The following is a 17,462-nucleotide window of genomic DNA, read 5'->3' as shown; positions in this document are numbered from 1 at the left end:
TGATCCTTGGTGTCAAGCCTCCAATAACAAGATTCCACCATACAGTAGAAGGAAAAATTCATATGGAATTTCATTAATCGGGCTGAATTCCAGAAGAAAAATTCTCTTCTTTTTCCCAGATTGCTTCACCAAAGGGCTAATGGCTCTTTGCCAGATAAGACTGAAATATCCATTAGGTGTATTTTGAAATACCCCTTCTCAACCTTTAAAACTTCTCTTATACTTGGGTATCATAAAATAAGATTTAGAATTGCTGCCCGCCTAATGTTCTTCAGATACAATGGGAATTATGGGTTCAATGCATCTGAAGATCTCTTATATTGAACTTTGTCATGTTAGTCGAGTTGTTACGAATTATATCAAAAATGTACCATCAATACTCAAAAGGTTTCTTAATTACCAAGATTATATGTCATTTTGAGTAGCTGAGCCAGTTTCCCAAACTTTCATACCAAACGTCTCTTCTGTTGGAAATTACTTGACCACTGTTTTCTTAATGATATGCTTGGTTGGGTGTAAGTTTCGTTGAATTCTGAACTGACTTCCTTAGATTATATTATAAATTACAATTGGCTGCCTCTTAAATCATATTTGGTATTTTGTTGAGGACATCAATTTGTAGGAGGGTGATAGCAGTTCTGAAAGACGTGGCAATTTCCCCCACAGATCTGTCATGCACTACATGCATGTAGTTAACCAATGCAAGAGAATATTAATGCTTCATCCGGAGCAGTTGCAATTAAAAATATTTTTGTAAGTAAACATTTTCAGATCGTATGGATGGGAAGTGAGCATGTGTAGTCCTTTGTTTTTCTCTTGTGGTCACTTTTTAATGCTACTGAAAATTACGTCAAGTTTACATGTTTCTAACTAATGCTTTTACAGAGAGACTTTGATTTTTTTTAAAAAATCCCATTTATATCCCGCCCTTCTCCGAAGACTCAGGGCGGCTTACACTCTAAGCACAAATCAGTGTGCTTAGCAATAGCCTTCATTCTATGTATATGCCTGCTTATTAGGGCTTTCTCCCCCCCCCCCAAGCGGCATTATTACAAAGTCAGCTTATTGCCCCCAACAATCTGGGTCCTCATTTTACCTACCTTGGAAGGATGGAAGGCTGAATCAACCTCATGCTAAACTACAAGACGCTATAGTTGGTTTGGGCTTCACACCGTGTGAGAACTTCATCCCTGTGATTAGTCAACCTTGAGCCTGGTGGGATGCGAACCTGCACTAATTGCAGGCAGCTGGTGTTACTTAAGGAGGCATTAGCCCACTGCTCCTCTTTGCACTTTTTAAAAATGGAAGGTGATACTTTTGATTTACTCTTAACTGTAAAAACACCAACTTCTAGCTTTCCTTGTGACTCAGAAATGGTATTTTATGATGCCTTTGGATTTCTGATATTTTTGAGTTTATAACATCTCTGAGCATGGTGCATAATATAATCATTGTTAAGGCTGATTTATCACATTGGTCATTACTGCAAGGAAATTAACATGCCACTTAATTGTCCTTGGCTAGTGACGGTCATTTTCTCTGATCTGCTTCCAAGCCTTGATGGATATGATCCTCGTATGGTTTCAAAATAATTAAAATGTAGGAGCTCATTTCATTTTTTATGTCAAGAATTGATTACCAAGGCAAGCTAACATTGCAATGTTTGGCTATGGGTTTGTTTTTCCTGCCTTCTGGTGTTCTTCATCCTGTTCTTGAGTGAATTTTAATTTTTTACTAATAAAAACTATTATGAACTGTGGAAGTCATTTAATAATTTGATGTAGGGTACCCTGGTTCACACATCACAACCAATGCAGTGCTTAACCATGATTGGGCTCATAGTAGTCCATTTTCCAACTCCCCATGGTCAGGCTTGCATTGAGGCAAAAAAAAAGGATAACCGAGTTAATTCAGCACCCTAATATAAATGTGGTTGGCTGTTGGGGGCCCCCAGAGTGCTGGTCAAATCCAAACAACAGTTCACTTATCATGCATGCGTGTTATCTGAACCAGGCACTGAATCCAGGAAACCATAGTCAGCTGGCTGTTTGCCACTCCAACTGAGATGCAAAAGCTATATGAATCTCTCTCTACCTGTTAAATCTTGGTTACTCTGAACCTTGATCGGCTTTCATTCCCAGTAGGTTTAGGTCAGGGGTAGGCTGACTCAGGAATTCTGGGAGTTGAAGTCCATGAGTCATAAAAGAGCCGTGGTTGCTGTTGTGTATGTAAATAGTTAGCAATAAGCCATGGAAGAGATTGCAAACACAGTGCAGCTTTGCAAGGTTTAAAGCGGGAAAATAAGGTGCACTCATTGGACGCCACAACCAAGGAGCGGGAAAAGAGACTGTTTCTATTGGTTACAGTTCAAACGCTTTCTCTATAAAAGGTTGCAACATTTGACAGTTGACAGTTGACTTTGTGTATTCAATAAACTCGTTTAGTGTTAACCACTCTGAGTCCTCGTCAATTCGAACCAAACAACTGGCGACGAAGGTGGGATTGACAGAAGACCAGAGATTAGGAAGAATTGTCGTGAAGGCGGCAAATTCAGAGCGAGTCACAGTCAACCGAGTGGCCGCGGCAGAATAGGGAAAAATTCTCCGAATGGCGCAAATCGGGTCACTGAAGGAATTCGACCCTAACTTCCCCGAAGATTGGGAAGAATACATCGGTCAGGTCGAAGGATTCCTGTTAGTGAACGGAATCACTGACGACCGGAAAAAAGCGGCGGCACTTTTGACAATCTGCGGCACACCGGTCTACAGAGTTGCTGTCGGGCTGTGCCAGCCACAACCAGTCTCCAGCGTGCCCTATGCCGACCTCCTCGCAAAATTAAAAGTTCACTTTACTCCCCGAAGGTCCGAACTCTTTTGGCGGCGCATCTTTGAAAAGAGAAATCAGAGACCGGGGGAGTCCATACAGAAATTCGTCGCTGCCGTCAGGGAAGCCGCAGTGTGTTGCAAATACGATAATTTAGAAATTAGAATTCGGGACAGAGTCGTGCTGGGCTTACGCGATGAACAATTACAAAATAGAATAATCGCCAAACCTACCGGCGATTTACAGGAAGTGCTAGACGAACTCCTAACGTATGAGTCAACCGGGTATCGCGACCCCCCCCGCAGTAGCATGGCGGCAGCGCCCGAAATTAACCAAGAGGGCTATGTGGACTGCGGGGAGGTGGATCAGCAGTGGGAGGAAGAGATTGCCGAAGTCTCCAGGCGATTCGGAAAGATGGCACCAAGACAACTCAGAAGCGAGGGGCCTGAACCTGGCCGCCGGCAACAACCCGCAACACCGCAAAGACCACCGACAGGGGCACAACGACCGTGGCGGGACACAGCAACCAGACCGCGCGACAACGAAACTCAGAACCGATGTGGCAGCTGCGGCGGCAACCATCCCCGCGCTTCCTGCCGATTCCGTACCGCCAAGTGCAGGGCTTGCGGCAAGACCGGCCACATCCAGGCCATCTGCAGAAACCGCGTTCGGGACACCCGTCTGAATGAAGTCGATGTGTGGCCAGAGGGTAAGGTAACCCCCAAAGCCAGTGGCAAGGAGACCCCTAAAACCCGGGTGAAAATTCCAAACCTAAGGGAGGTGGCCCGAGTCAATCGGAGACAGCGGGGAAGGGGTCACAATTTTCCGGACGGAAAATTAAAAATCACAGTCCTTCTGCAAGGGGTCCCTTGCAGAATGGAAATCGACTCAGGGGCTTCAGTGTCGATAATTTCCACTGAAACCCTTGAGAAAATCGAACAACTAAGCGGAAAAAGAATTCCACTTAGTCCAACAAATATTCAATTAATGGACTTCCAAAAAAGTCCAATAATCGTAAAAGGGAAGACCAGCCTTAGAGTAAACTTTAAGGGGTTTAAGGGGGTCTTAGATTTGATAGTTACGGAGGGGAATAGGACCAGCTTAATAGGGCTTAATTGGTTTCCTGCCCTGGGAATTTGGATTGGGGGAATAAATTCTGTGATTAGAAATAAGACCCTCGAATCCGTCTGCAAAGAATTTGCAGACGTATTCGATGGATCTCTAGGCAAGTACAAAGGGCCCCCCATTAATTTTAACCTAGACCCCTCAGTAAATCCAATCAGGCTAAAGGCCCGGAGGGTACCTTTTGCCTTAAAAGAAAAAATCGAGGCCGAGCTCGACCGGCTTGTAGGCCTCGGAGTTTTAGAACCTGTTGAGGGCGGTTTGTGGGAGACGCCGATTGTCACACCCCTCAAACCCAATGGGGATGTGAGAATCTGCGCCGACTACAAGGCCACCCTCAACATTGGAATGAAAAAGCATGCTTACCCGGTCCCGACGGTGAAGCAGGTCCTCGCCACGATCCAGGACGCCGCCATCTTCGCCAAGCTCGACTTGGCGCATGCGTACTTACAGTTGACTGTTTCCAAGGAGGCTGCAGAGGCACAGACAATTGTTACCCACAAGGGGGCGTTCCGAGTCCACAGACTGCAATTTGGAATTGCAGCAGCTCCAGGCATCTTCCAAGAAGTGATGGAGAGGACCTTAAAGGGCATACCTGGAGTATGCCCTTACTTTGATGATGTCCTAATAGCTGGAAAAGATGAAGGAATGTTAGTAGAGCGGCTGGAACAGGTACTGGGCAGATTTAGAAAGGCTGGATTAAAATTAAAAAAGGAAAAATGTAGCATAGGGGTTAAATCCACTGATTTTTTGGGGTTCAGGATTGACAAAAGTGGAGTCCATCCTACCCCTGAAAAAATTAAAGCAATAAAAGGGGCTCCTGAACCAAGGAACAAGGTGGAGCTACAGGCCTTCCTAGGCTTGGTAAATTTTTATCACACTTTTGTGCCACATAAGGCTGCCATTGCAGAACCTCTGCACAGGCTTTTAGATAAGAAGACCCCTTGGCATTGGCAAGACAAGCACCAAGCGAGTTTCCAGACCTTAAAAGACATCCTTTCCAGTAGTTCAACTGTAACCCACTTTATAGAAAATAGACCAATCTACCTGGCGTGCGATGCTTCGCCTTATGGCGTTGGGGCAGTAATCAGCCATTTAGACGCCCAGGGAATGCAAAGACCCATTGCTTACTACTCCCGCACACTAACCAAGGCAGAGCGGAACTATGCTCAAATTGACAGGGAAGCTTTAGCCATAGTGGCAGGAGTTAAAAAGTTCCACGACTACCTGTACGGCAGGAACTTTACAATACTGACTGACCACAAACCCCTGCTGGGACTGTTTACCACAGATAAACAGACTCCCCAAATTATGTCTCCCAGGATGCTGAGATGGTCCATTTTCCTCTCAGCATATTCATTTTCCCTCCAATACCGACCTGGTAAGGACATGGGTCATGCAGACGCTCTTAGCAGATTGCCCCTTAGCGCAACAGAGGAGGACCCTGCCCCAGTGGGACAAGTAATGTCCCTACAAGATATTCCTGATTTGCCCCTAACTGCTAAAGACATAGCTGAGGCAACCAATAAGGACCTCATCTTAAGGAGAGTAATGGCCTGGGTCATGAGCGGTTGGCCCAACGCCAACCCGGACGTAAAATACAGTCCATTTTTCAGAAGGAAAGATGAACTATCAGTTCATATGGGTTGCTTACTCTGGGGAACTCGTGTAGTAATTCCGGAAATCCACAAATCAGCTATTCTATTTGAATTGCATGAGGGACACCCCGGAATAGTAAGGATGAAGGCCCTGGCTAGGAGTCACTTGTGGTGGCCAGGATTGGACCACGACATTGAGGAATGCGTTGCCAATTGCCATCTGTGCCAACGTTCCAGGCCTGAACAACAACACATCCGCACACATAAATGGGAGCTAGCTAGGAATCCTTGGTCCAGGATTCATATTGATTTCGCTGGACCTTTCCAGGGGTTAACGTTCCTTGTAGTGGTCGACAGCTACTCTAGATGGCTAGAAGTAGTACCGGTCAGTTCAGTAACGGCAGGCAGAACAATACAGGCATTAAGGGGCCTCTTTGCCACTCATGGGTTGCCAGATTTAATAGTGTCTGATAATGGGCCACAATTCACATCTATTGAATTTCAGGATTTCCTCAAGGCCAACTCGATTAAGCACAAGACTTCTGCACCCTTCCACCCCTCCACCAACGGATTGGCTGAAAGGAATGTGAGGACCACGAAGGACGCGCTTAAAAGAATCATTCGAGGTGACTGGCATCAGAGACTAGCTGAGTTCTTGTTGGCTCAACACACAACCCCTTGTTCGGCTACAGGGAAAAGTCCAGCTGAAATGAGGTGGGGCAGGAAAATATCGACCAAGTTGGACAGATTACACCCTGACAGACTCCAACCAAACATTGAATTAGACATTCCTAACAGAACATTTGAAGCGGGGGACCAAAGCTCAGTAAGGGGAAACAGTACAGACAACAGTAGGCCAGGAAGCGGTGTAGAGGTTGGGCAAGATGACACATTCTCTGATGCCCAACAACAACAATTCAGTCCAATTGATTGGGGAATACCCCTGCGAAGTAGGCCAGTGACCAATGAATCCCAAACACAACCTAATACACAAGACAGTACATCTGAAGCCAGTAACCCAGAGCCCAGGTCTAGTAGTAACCAGCAGCCAAGCAGTCAACCAGGAAGAAGTGTCCCTAATAGCCAAAGTAACAGATACCCGTCCAGAATACATAGGCCACCAAAATACCTAATGGATTTTGTAAAGAAATGACACCAACTGGGGGGTAAGGGGTGTTGTGTATGTAAATAGTTAGCAATAAGCCATGGAAGAGATTGCAAACACAGTGCAGCTTTGCAAGGTTTAAAGTGGGAAAATAAGGTGCACTCATTGGACGCCACAACCAAGGAGCGGGAAAAGAGACTGTTTCTATTGGTTACAGTTCAAACGCTTTCTCTATAAAAGGTTGCAACATTTGACAGTTGACAGTTGACTTTGTGTATTCAATAAACTCGTTTAGTGTTAACCACTCTGAGTCCTCGTCAATTCGAACCAAACAGTTGCCTATCCCTGGTTTAGGTCCTTTGCAAAGCCAGCCAGTTGCATCACCTTCTGGCCCTACAGGCTGCAAACCCAGACAGAACACAGTAACCAGGTTTAAAGCATTACATACAGATGCACAACTGGAACTCAGCCTGACTCCAGTTCAGACCTTCAAGGTTTTGGGTGGTGGGGTGGGGTGGTGGTGTAGAATGGGAATATAGCCCCATTGCCTCCCCAGCCTGGTCTCCTTTGGTGGTTGACCCCGAATTAGCAGGTGCAGATCTGCCCCCAGCCCATCTTTGCAAAAAAAAAAAAAAAAACAACCCAAAACTTTTTCAACAAAGATCCAGCCCACCTGAATCTCTGTTGCTTCCACGCCCCCAAAGCGATCCCGGCAGCCCAGCTGGGAATCGCCCCTATTACCTTCCCCCCCCGCCCCCGCCCCATGGTTCCTAGGGGGCGTGTCTACCAAAGGGGCGGGACTATAAATATCCCCCCACCACCATCCCCACCAGCACCTGCGTTCCTTTTGGAGAGGCATCATCCCGCGGGCTCGGAGGTGGTTCAGCCGGGCACGGTCCTTCTCCATGGCGCTCTCGAAGCCGATGGAAGACGCCAAGAAGCGCAGCGCCGACTCCGGAGTCGACCCGGATCGGAACGTCTTGAGCAAAGAGCAAAAGCACCAGCGGATCAGCCTCTTTCTGCAGGATTTCGACCACCAAGGTGAGGAGGCTTCCAGAAAGGGGCTTATGTTTTGAATAATTTGAATGTATCAATGTTAAAGGGGAGTTAAAGCACATTCTGAATTTGGTTAATTTTATAATGGATAATTTTAGTTAGACTATGATTATTGTATCTATGACCCTGTATTCAGCTCTGGGAAGTGGGGGGGGGGAAAGGGGGGTGGTTTGGGGCGGGTGGGTTTTGGGGATATGCATTGTAAAAATTTTTTTTGTAAAACTCTTTAATAATAATAAAAAAGGGGCGCAACCCGTTGTGGTCATTCATTCATTCACACGTTTGTCTCCCTGAAGGGGTGGGTGGGTGTTCTTCCATCTTTCCCCAACCATGATCTTCAGACGTTCTGTTTGACTACAAGAACCATTATGCTGAGACCTGGGATTCAAGAGTCCAACATCCCATAAGTTGGCAGGAGAAGTTAGGAGACGGTGTGATATCCTCATGCTAAACTACAAGACGCTATAGTTGGTTTGGGCTTCACACCGTGTGAGAACTTCATCCCTGTGATTAGTAGTGGTATTTATGGATTATCCTTGGGGGAGAGCCTTGCCCATTGTGGTTTATTCAGTAACCCTTCATTGATGGTGCAAGTTGTTCTGGGTGTCAATTGGCTGAGCATAATCTGGCTAGCTTTGGGTTTGCATTTTGCATGAACCTTGTTTGCAAACCAGGGTTAAGCAAGCCATGTTTCATATTCTCCCTGCCATCTTCCCCATCAATTCCCCCAACTACTTTGGAGAAAAGGTTGACACTCTTTTCACCCCTTGCTTCTCTGTTGGAGTCCTTGGTGCTCTCTGAGCTTGGCGGTTTTCATCTTGGGTAACAAACCATCTGCAAGCAAATAACCCAAGTTCGGAGAGCATCAAGGACTTCACAAGTTCAACCCTGAGCTACATATCGAGAAGGGGTGGTCCAACCTTGGCAACCTGAAGACTTGTGGACTTCAACTTCCAGCATGGCTGGCTGGGGAATTTTGGGAGTTGAAGTCCACAGGTGTTCTGTACCAGCCTACTACCGGCCTTGCAGAAAAGGCAGGGACAACCCCTTTACAAACCGGCAAGAGGCTGGAACTAAGCCTGCCAAATTTATTGACATAAAACAGAGCAAAACAGAAACACGAACCATGAAACAGGAGCTATACAAACGGTTGCCTTCAGCAAACCAGCCCTCCCACACATTCCCCTTTTAAACAGTTCAAGGCGTGGCTTCTCTCTGACCTCCTTCCGAGGTGTCCCATTGCCTTCCTCTGTTTACTCCTGCTTGACTGCCTCCTGCGTCGGGCGTCCTTGAACAGGGCCAGCTGTGGGTCATCTTCATCCACGCTGTCAGGCTCACACAGCTGGGTCTGCCTCCTAACCAGATGGGAGGGGCCTGGCTGAGGGCTCTGCGGAGCCTCAGGGCTGTTTTCTGCAAGCTCTCCAACACCCCCCTCCTCCTCCTCTCAATCGTCCGACCCAGCTGCCGAACCCACAGGCTGACCCTGAATCACAACAACAGGTCTTTCAGTTGCCAAGGTTGGACACCCCAGATATACGGTATTCTCTTCTGTTGATACCTGCTTCTCTTTTTCAAGCAAAGGAACACGTACAAGAGATGAAGAAAGAGCTGGCTTCACTTCTCCAGATGGCTGAGCAAGCCTTCAGGGTGGAGCTGCTGGCTCTGCCCCCAGCCATGAGAAAAATGAAGAGGAAAGACTTATTGGGTGAGCTCTTGGGCCATGCTGCCCACCTTGTTTCTCCCTTCTCCTAGCCCAGGTTTTTCTTCTCCACAGCAGGGTTTGACTTGTAAGCTTGCAGACCCTACTTTGGTGTTGGTCTTCCTGACAACCCTTCCATATCTATGGATTCAGACAAAGTGGCATAAGAGGAAGGGAACTCTTTCCCCCCATACCTCAAGACGGTGTACTCTTTTCACCCTGGCCCACAGAGAGAGAGAGTGACTGGTGAACGCCAGCCAGAGACTTTCCATGGTTGAAGGTCTACCTGAACTTGTCCATGGACTTGTCCAACTTTTTTTTTTTATAATGGATGGGACATTGTCACTGTTTTCTTCCTGGAAGTCTTTTGATTTCCCATTCTTAACTCTAGCCCCAAAATTTACTATCCCTGCTTAACTTTTTGAGATCAAGCTAAAACCAGCTAAATATGGCTGCATCTCCAGAAGTTGCTAAATTCCAACTTCTAGCAATCTTTGCTGTTACTGGCCTGCTTGGATGCAGATCCTGAGAATTGTGATTCGGCTCCAGATATTTCTGAACTGGAGGATGCAAGTCACTTGGTTTAATCTCTTGTCTTTCAGATCTGAAAGAGGAAGATGCAGCTGCAGCAACAGCTGTTGCCACTCTGGAGAAAGTAAGTATCTGCAGAGTCCATTGTATCCAAGTATATTAAAACATTGAATGGGAATAGTATGTTATATCTATACCAATAGGGAGATCTCTGATAGGCTGATGGGGATGGAATTAGTTCTTCTGTTTATATACTATTAAAGCTCTCTTGCCTGTAATCTTTAACTGGATGAAACAGTGCATCATGGAACAATTTTTGAACCAAGCTACCTCCAATGGGCTAACTTACAGAAGGGGCCCAAAATCCAGGACTCATAACTCCTGTGGAATTGAAATTTGGCATTTTATAAAATATGGTGTAAAATTGCTGTAAGGATTTGAAACATAATGCACGATGGACAATGAGATTTCCGTGGTCAGCTTCGGATGTGAGATTGTGCTACTCAGTTCAAGTTGGACTACAGGTTGTCCTCGAATTCTAACCATTTAGGGACAGCTTGAAGTTACAAAGGCACTGAAAAAAACGGACTTGTGACTGTTTTTCATAGGACCGTTACAGCATCCCCCCCATGGTCACGTGATCAAAATTTGGACGGTTGCCAACTGGCTCATATTTATGACGGTTGCAGCGTCCTGGGGTCACGGGATCCCCTTTTTTGAACTTCTGACAAGGAAAGTCAATGGGGAAGCCAGATTTCACTTAAGAACCATGATACTTTCTTAACAACTGGAGTGATTCATTTAACCGTGCCCCCCCCAAAAAAGGAGCAAAACTCACTGTCTTGCTTAGTAACGGAAATGTTGGGCTCAGTTGGAGTCGTAAGTCAAGGACTTCTTGTACTTTCAAGGCAGATGCATCTCTGAATAGCTTCCTCAATTTTTAAGAACTTTTCCAGAACATTAGAAGCTCTGCGCCTGTTGGAGGCATGGAGTGGAGTCTGGTGAGGAAATGTCTCTGAAATGTCCACACAAGGGGGTCATGGATAACATCTATACCTGTTGGGATTTCTTGCAGCCATAGAACTATTAGCAGGGATCCCGAAACCTTATTTCTGATGTCAATGCTGCTAACATCAGATGTTTTTGCCTTGACAACATATGGAGATGCAACCATTTTTCTTCTTATGTTTTACTCTTAGAATTAGATGGTACTGGGGGGAAGAGGAGGAATGTGTATGGGAGTTGGTTAGACATAACAATATTGTAACAGTGTGGGAACTAAGGTTATTGAAATAAGAGATGAAAAGAATTGGGTTGGAGGACTGGAGGGAAAGCCTGCATTTCAAAGTAATTGGAGAATGTGATTTATGACTGTTAATCAGAGGAGGGAATTGTGCTTTGATACTATGTGCTCAGGGGAGGGGAATTCAGATTTTGCCTTCAACCATGTAAGTGCCGATGCGATGCTACTTGAATAAAGATTCTTTAATGCCTCGAAGTTCTTTAAAGAGTTTCATCTGCCAGAACCATGACATCTGATTATTTTATATAGCTAGAAATGGATGATTTGTGCCTAATCTGGAAGAAGGGATCTCTAGGATGCTAGTCTTAATTTTTACCCTTTTCTCCCCAACGTCTCTAAAGAGCAACTGTGGCTTTGGAAACCTGCAGAGTCCCAGATTAATAAGGAAAAACAGCAAGCGAGGTAAATCTGAAAGTGCTCCTCCGGATACAAAAGAAACTTTTCTCTACTCTTCCCAAGTTCTTCTGTACTGACCCTTTTTGGAGCTGAAGGGAGTAATGGTGTCTCAAGACATCTGGAAGGCATCAAAGTCTGCTTGATTCTAGCTTCTAGAGCTTGGACACCTACCAGATGAATGGACCTTAGTTTCTTGACTTCTCGGTCAAGTTCTACTTGCTGAGAAGTTCTAGAGATTGTGGGAATGTCAGGGGCTACTTTAAAGGGGGATTGAGATGGCGCACCCAGTTCCTTTTGAGCCCATTTTACCATAGTTGTGGTGATGAAAAAAATGGCTGGTTATTAGGGCCATGCATGTCAAAAAAAAAAAAGATTAGCTACTGAATCCCTAAGGTCTAAACTGTCCTGTTATGTCATTTCTAAAGCAGAGACAGATGTACTTACTTGTACCCAGTGTTAGTCTCCTAACTCTTGACCCAAATGTCCTTTCCAGTTAAAGTCACCACAATTGTGGAGTATAAAGAAGCAAAAGAGGATCAGGGGACTCAGAGCAAGAAAAGATCTCAGAAGGTAGGTGGGAAAAGGATAATGATCTCTTCTGCTTTCTTCCGCCTGTTTTCTTTGCAGGTTTGAAGGCACCTTTGCCTGAGCAGGGGGTTGGACTAGATGACCTCCATGGTCCCTTCCAACTACTACTACTTCTTCTTCTTCTTCTTCTTCTTCTTCTTCTTCTTCTTATTCTTATTCTTATTCTTGTTATTATTGTTATTATTGTTATTATTGTTATTATTGTTATTATTGTTATTATTGTTATTATTGTTATTATTATTATTATTACACCAGGTTTGTATTTCATTACCCCATTGGATTCAATGCTATGCAAATAATATATATATATCTTATTTTTTTGCAGATATTTAAAACCAAGTCACTGACTTCTGCCAACACAGATAAAAAAGGCATTCTCTGCAGGTAAGAACAGATCAATGCTTTTAATTCATACTGTACTTAAAAATGAAGGTGATTTGTCTACTGGGAGGGATTGATAAAAAAAATAGCTGGATAGCTGAGACGCTTGGCAATATTCTAGGGGTGAGGATGAGTGCTTAGCAGTATCGGGTGTCCAAAACGGGTGGGGGGAATCCTCTTATGGGGAAAAATCTCAGTAATGAACCAGTAAGGAATCAGCATGGCTTGACTGCCAAAGGTGCAATGGATTTTTCTGCAGAGGAGTGAAAATATGGACAAGAGACTGGTGGATGGATAATCAGAATTTGCTCTGGTCTGGAATGTTTTCCTGGAGCACTTGTCTGTATTATAAGCAATGTCAGGCCCAGGCTGACTCTTTTTTAATTTATTTTAGTGGAGAAGACCTTTAAGCATCAAGCGGTTAGAAATTGACCTAGCTGGAATGGTCTTAAAGCAGTTGAAGGCTGGGGTCTCCTTTTGCAAAAGCAAGTGGATCCGTTATGGGTTGCTTGCAAGAATCTTTTTTTTTTTTGGTTCCAAGGAAAGAATAAAGCCAGTTGCTGTTTCTCAGGACTGTGCAAAATAGTTTTTCTCCCAACATTTTAGGTTTTAGTCAATTGCACCTTAGTTGTGTTTGCAGGAGGGTGTAAATAGGAGCAGTTATAGGAAGAAATATTGTGTGTGTGTGTGTAATTATTCAAGATGGTATCTTCCATCAGGTCTGCATCTGTGTGCTCCACTCCAAACATGAGACCCACTGAGCGATCAGCTTCTCTGCGCGAGCCGCCAAGATCTACTCCCAGGTTCACCAGCTCAGGCTCTAAAAGGTCAATATTGCTGGGTTTTTTTTAAAGGGTAGATTCTTGAGCCTCTTACACCACTAACTGGACTTCTTCAGAGAAGGTGGATGTCTGCTTACAGCTTTCCTCCAGAGTTGAAGGGTTCTCCACGCACAAAATGACCGCAGCGTGAAACTGATTGTTCTCACTGCGGATCCCTACCCTGCTTGCTTTGCTTCTCTTTCGAGTCACTGCAGCAGCCCGACCTCTTACCAAGAGGATGAGCCTAAGGAACTATCTGTGTCTGGAAGCTATCCTTAAAGGTAAAGGTAAAGGCTCCCCCACACACGTGTGCTAGTCGTTTCCGACTCTAGGGGCCGGTGCTCATCTCCGTTTCAAAGCCGAAGAGCCAGCGCTTGTCCGAGGACGTCTCTGTGGTCATGTGGCCGGCATGACTAGACGCCAAAGGCGCACGGAACGCTGTTACCTTCCCACTGTGGTGGTCCCTATTTTTCTACTTGCATTTTTACATGCTTTTGAACTGCTAGGTTGGCAGAAGCTAGGACGAGTAACAGGCGCTCACTCTGCTACATGGCACTCGGGATTCGACCCGCCAAACTGCCGACCATCTGATTGACAAGCTCAGCATCCTAACCCACTGAGCCACTGCGTCCCTTGATAAGCTATCCTTAGATGCTGTCAAAATGGATATAAGGTGTGCGGCACCAGTTGAAGTAGGGGTGCCCTAAGCCCATTTCACTCATGGAGAAGACGAAGGCAATGTCAGAAACTTAAGTGATTGTCAGGGCATGTTTATGTTGTTAAGGTACAAGAAAGGAAAACGCCCTGGGTCTTCTGAATGGATTGGTGCTGGACCATTTCTCCAGCTGCAGTTCTCTAGAGGTCCTTGAGAAAGTTGCCCTCTGGATGTTCAGATGACCCTCTTCTTGCCTGTTCTGGGGACCTTGGGGAGCAAGTGATGTGATGGCAGTGTCCTGATAGCTTGGAAATAGGAACAGAGATGCATTTTTTTTTTAAAAAAAAACCTCTGAAGCTGTCTACCTGCTTGTGTGTAAGTTCATTTGTATATATGTAGAGTTGGGCAGCCAATAAATTAAAATTCTGTCTCCATCTACCTATCTATGCATGGATATATATGTACACACATTTGATTTTGATACCCCCAGCCTGATTTTTTTGAAGATGAGTATTTCAAAGACTCAAAGCAATCTCTTTTGTCTATCCCCCCACTCCCCATTTTCTCTCGCTAGATTTGCAGAGAGGGCGCTCTCCGCGGGAAACTCTGAGAGAACTCAGACTTCCAGTCTTCGCAGTTCTTCGATGCCTCCCGAACGATCCCTTCCTTTTGTCAACATACCTCTGAGCGATGGGCAGGTATGGCTCTTATGGGCTTTTTCTATAGCAGAACTGGCTTCACTTGATGGGTATTATGTATACACACATCTCCGGGATCTAATTATTGTGTGTTAAGAAGCTGCATGAATCTGGTCATCACAGAAATAGGATGGTGAAAAAGACAGGCTTCACTGTCAGATCAGTAGCAATTATTTCAAGATGCTTAGGAATAAAATCGGCATTACTAAGGGAAGGCCCTGGAGTTTTGAGGTCACTGGGGTGGAAATAAGACCACAAAACATCCAGCAACATGAATTGGGAAGAAATTATGTGAAACTAGATGTATTATTTGCTGTGTGGATGATCCTCAAGTTATGACAATTGGGACTGACTTATGTCGCTAAGCGAGGTGATCATTAAGGGACTCATACCCAATTTTACCACTTTTTTTTGCTGCCATCATTAAATGAATTACCGCAGTTGTTAAATGAACCAGGTCATTCAGCAAATTTGGCTTCCCACATTGACTGCGCTTGATGGGCTGCTGCCACCATCGTAAAATACATGCTAGTTGTCAGGTGCCTAAATTTTGATCACGTGACTGTTAGATGTTGCAACAATCATAAATGTGAGGACTGGATATATATATTTTTAGCACCATCATAACTTTGGTTGCTAAAGGAAAGTTGAGGAGTCCCCCTAGGTACATGCCAAATGACATTCTTTTTGCCTGGTTTCAGACTCTTTGCTCATCTGGTGACGACATCCAAAACATTGATGTGCAGCTGTTAAATAATGACACTGTCCAGCACATCCACACCCTGGTGGTAAGTGTTGAAAGTGAAGTATTTTGAGAAATGGGCTAGCTGTCTCCCACATCCATTTTTTTTTTGAGAATTTGGGAGTTTCCCTCTTCAGAAAGCTTCTCTCCAGCTCTTGACTCTGCTCAGTTCTGAGCTGGTCTGAACCTTCTCTTTCCCAATTGGTGAAAAGTAGTTGGCAACTTTTTCAGCCAGAGGGTATAAAGATAACATTGAGAGCTTGTATTGGATACTCTCACACAAGGGTTGCTATAGATAAAACACTGGCAATTTTGCAAAATGGCAGCTGGATTCAACTTGGCCAACTGGAAAACGTTTGTTCCCTTGGAGATAAGGTATTCCCTATTTTTATTTAGAATGGGAATTAAATCATTGAACTGGAATGACCCACGCTGTGGATCCAAGTGAGACTTGCAAGACTGATCAATTCTATGCCATCAAGTCAACACTGATTCTTAGTGGACACATGGATAGGTTTTTTTCCAGGGTGAATAGACTTGTAGCCTTCATTAGAAATAAATGACATTAAGGATAATCATTTTGCTACAATCAGCTTTCCATTTTGTTTGGACATAAAACTACATGGAATCAATTCTACCTTCACGTAAAATCCATTAAATAAAAATCCACAAAAAGCAGGAATAACCCCCAAAATGATGCTTAGATTTCTAAGGAGACACTTACATGAAATTGCCTTTTCCTTCCTCAGAACCAGCTGACGGCCCTTTGTGGAAAAGCAACAGTTAAGTAAAGTTGAAGAAATAGACGGCAGCTTTTCCTGTATTTCCTTCATGTGAAGAAACTCCTTGATACATTTAAAGCAGCAGACAATTGGTTTTAAGAATTTATTGCTTAATAAACTTTGTATATTTCTCATCTAGAAACACTTGGTGACTTGACATTTGAAGCAAACATTCTTAGTGGGAGAATGAAAGTAAAATGATTATTGGCATTCGTTTCCCCAGATTTCAATTTATGCCTGAAGTGTAATTAGTGAATTTAGCTAAAAGTTTATTGAAACATTTGAAACTGACCTTCCATTAGAGTTCTGATTAGGTTTAGCATTTGTCACCTTGATAATCAGGTTATAAAATTGCCTGATTCTTGGCATAATCTTATAGTGAACATAAGTATGACAAAGTTTGGTGAAGGTATATCTCTCCTGGTCAAAAATAAATGGTAGCGCATCTAGTGAGATCTGCATTTTTTAGACTTTTGAGAATGGCTCTTAACAATTCAGGAAAAATCCCAATATGATCTTATCAAAGGAGAATAGCTGACAATCAGAAATCAACCTGCATAGTCCAACTGTACATTCAGTGCCTTAGCTTGTTTTTAAAAGTTGGCTAGAGACATGCTATAGTCCTCAGCTTACAACCTTGTTTTGTGACCAACATAATAGATATATATCACATAGGATATATACCTTGTAAAAATAAGAGAAATCCCCTTCCCAAGATGGTACATCCACGAAGGGGGTGGAAATATTATAGAAGCTCATACTTTGGGGTGGGGTATTGATATCTGTATCTGCTCTGAGAACTTAAGACAAAATTAAGGTAGATGCAATTCTGGAAAATTAGTGTCTCTTGATAGAATACTTGCAATTAGTATATTGCTAAGTCTCTGTGGCTTTTGATGTTGACTTTGTGTCCATGATTAGGTTTTTAGGAACATCGTAGGGTAGAACTTTTTGGGGCCACTTTAGCTCAGATCCTAAGGGAAGGGTGGAGAGGTAGAAGGGAATAGTGGCCAGCAGCTATGTTTACTCTTTGAATTACCTCTCAAACCTCTATTTGTTCTGGTTACAAGGCAATAGTAACTGCAAAGAATTGATGAGAGTTTATGGTTGACCTCTATGAACCTTCAAGAACTTTGCATTATAGAAACATTTATAAGCATTT

The 17,462-nt window shown here is 44.1% G+C and overlaps 1 protein-coding gene across 1 annotated transcript; it reads left to right on the top strand.

Annotated features, from left to right (window-relative positions):
- Positions 1–7,553: 7,553 nt before the first annotated feature.
- Positions 7,554–16,383, top strand: LOC308672607 (borealin-2-like; the record flags this gene model as incomplete). Its single annotated transcript, XM_081335651.1, has 10 exons — positions 7,554–7,689; positions 9,281–9,409; positions 10,006–10,058; positions 11,579–11,639; positions 12,127–12,203; positions 12,547–12,605; positions 13,322–13,429; positions 14,653–14,776; positions 15,478–15,564; positions 16,268–16,383. The coding sequence occupies 10 exons, from the start codon at positions 7,554–7,556 to the stop codon at positions 16,307–16,309; spliced, it is 876 nt and encodes a 291-aa protein (XP_081191777.1). The 3' UTR covers positions 16,310–16,383.
- Between the last annotated feature and the right edge of the window lie 1,079 nt (positions 16,384–17,462).

The sequence above is a fragment of the Vipera berus genome (assembly GCF_964194415.1).
Source record: "Vipera berus genome assembly, chromosome: 10".
Lineage (NCBI taxonomy): Eukaryota > Metazoa > Chordata > Lepidosauria > Squamata > Viperidae > Vipera > Vipera berus.
This window is presented reverse-complemented; position numbering and strand designations above follow the sequence as displayed.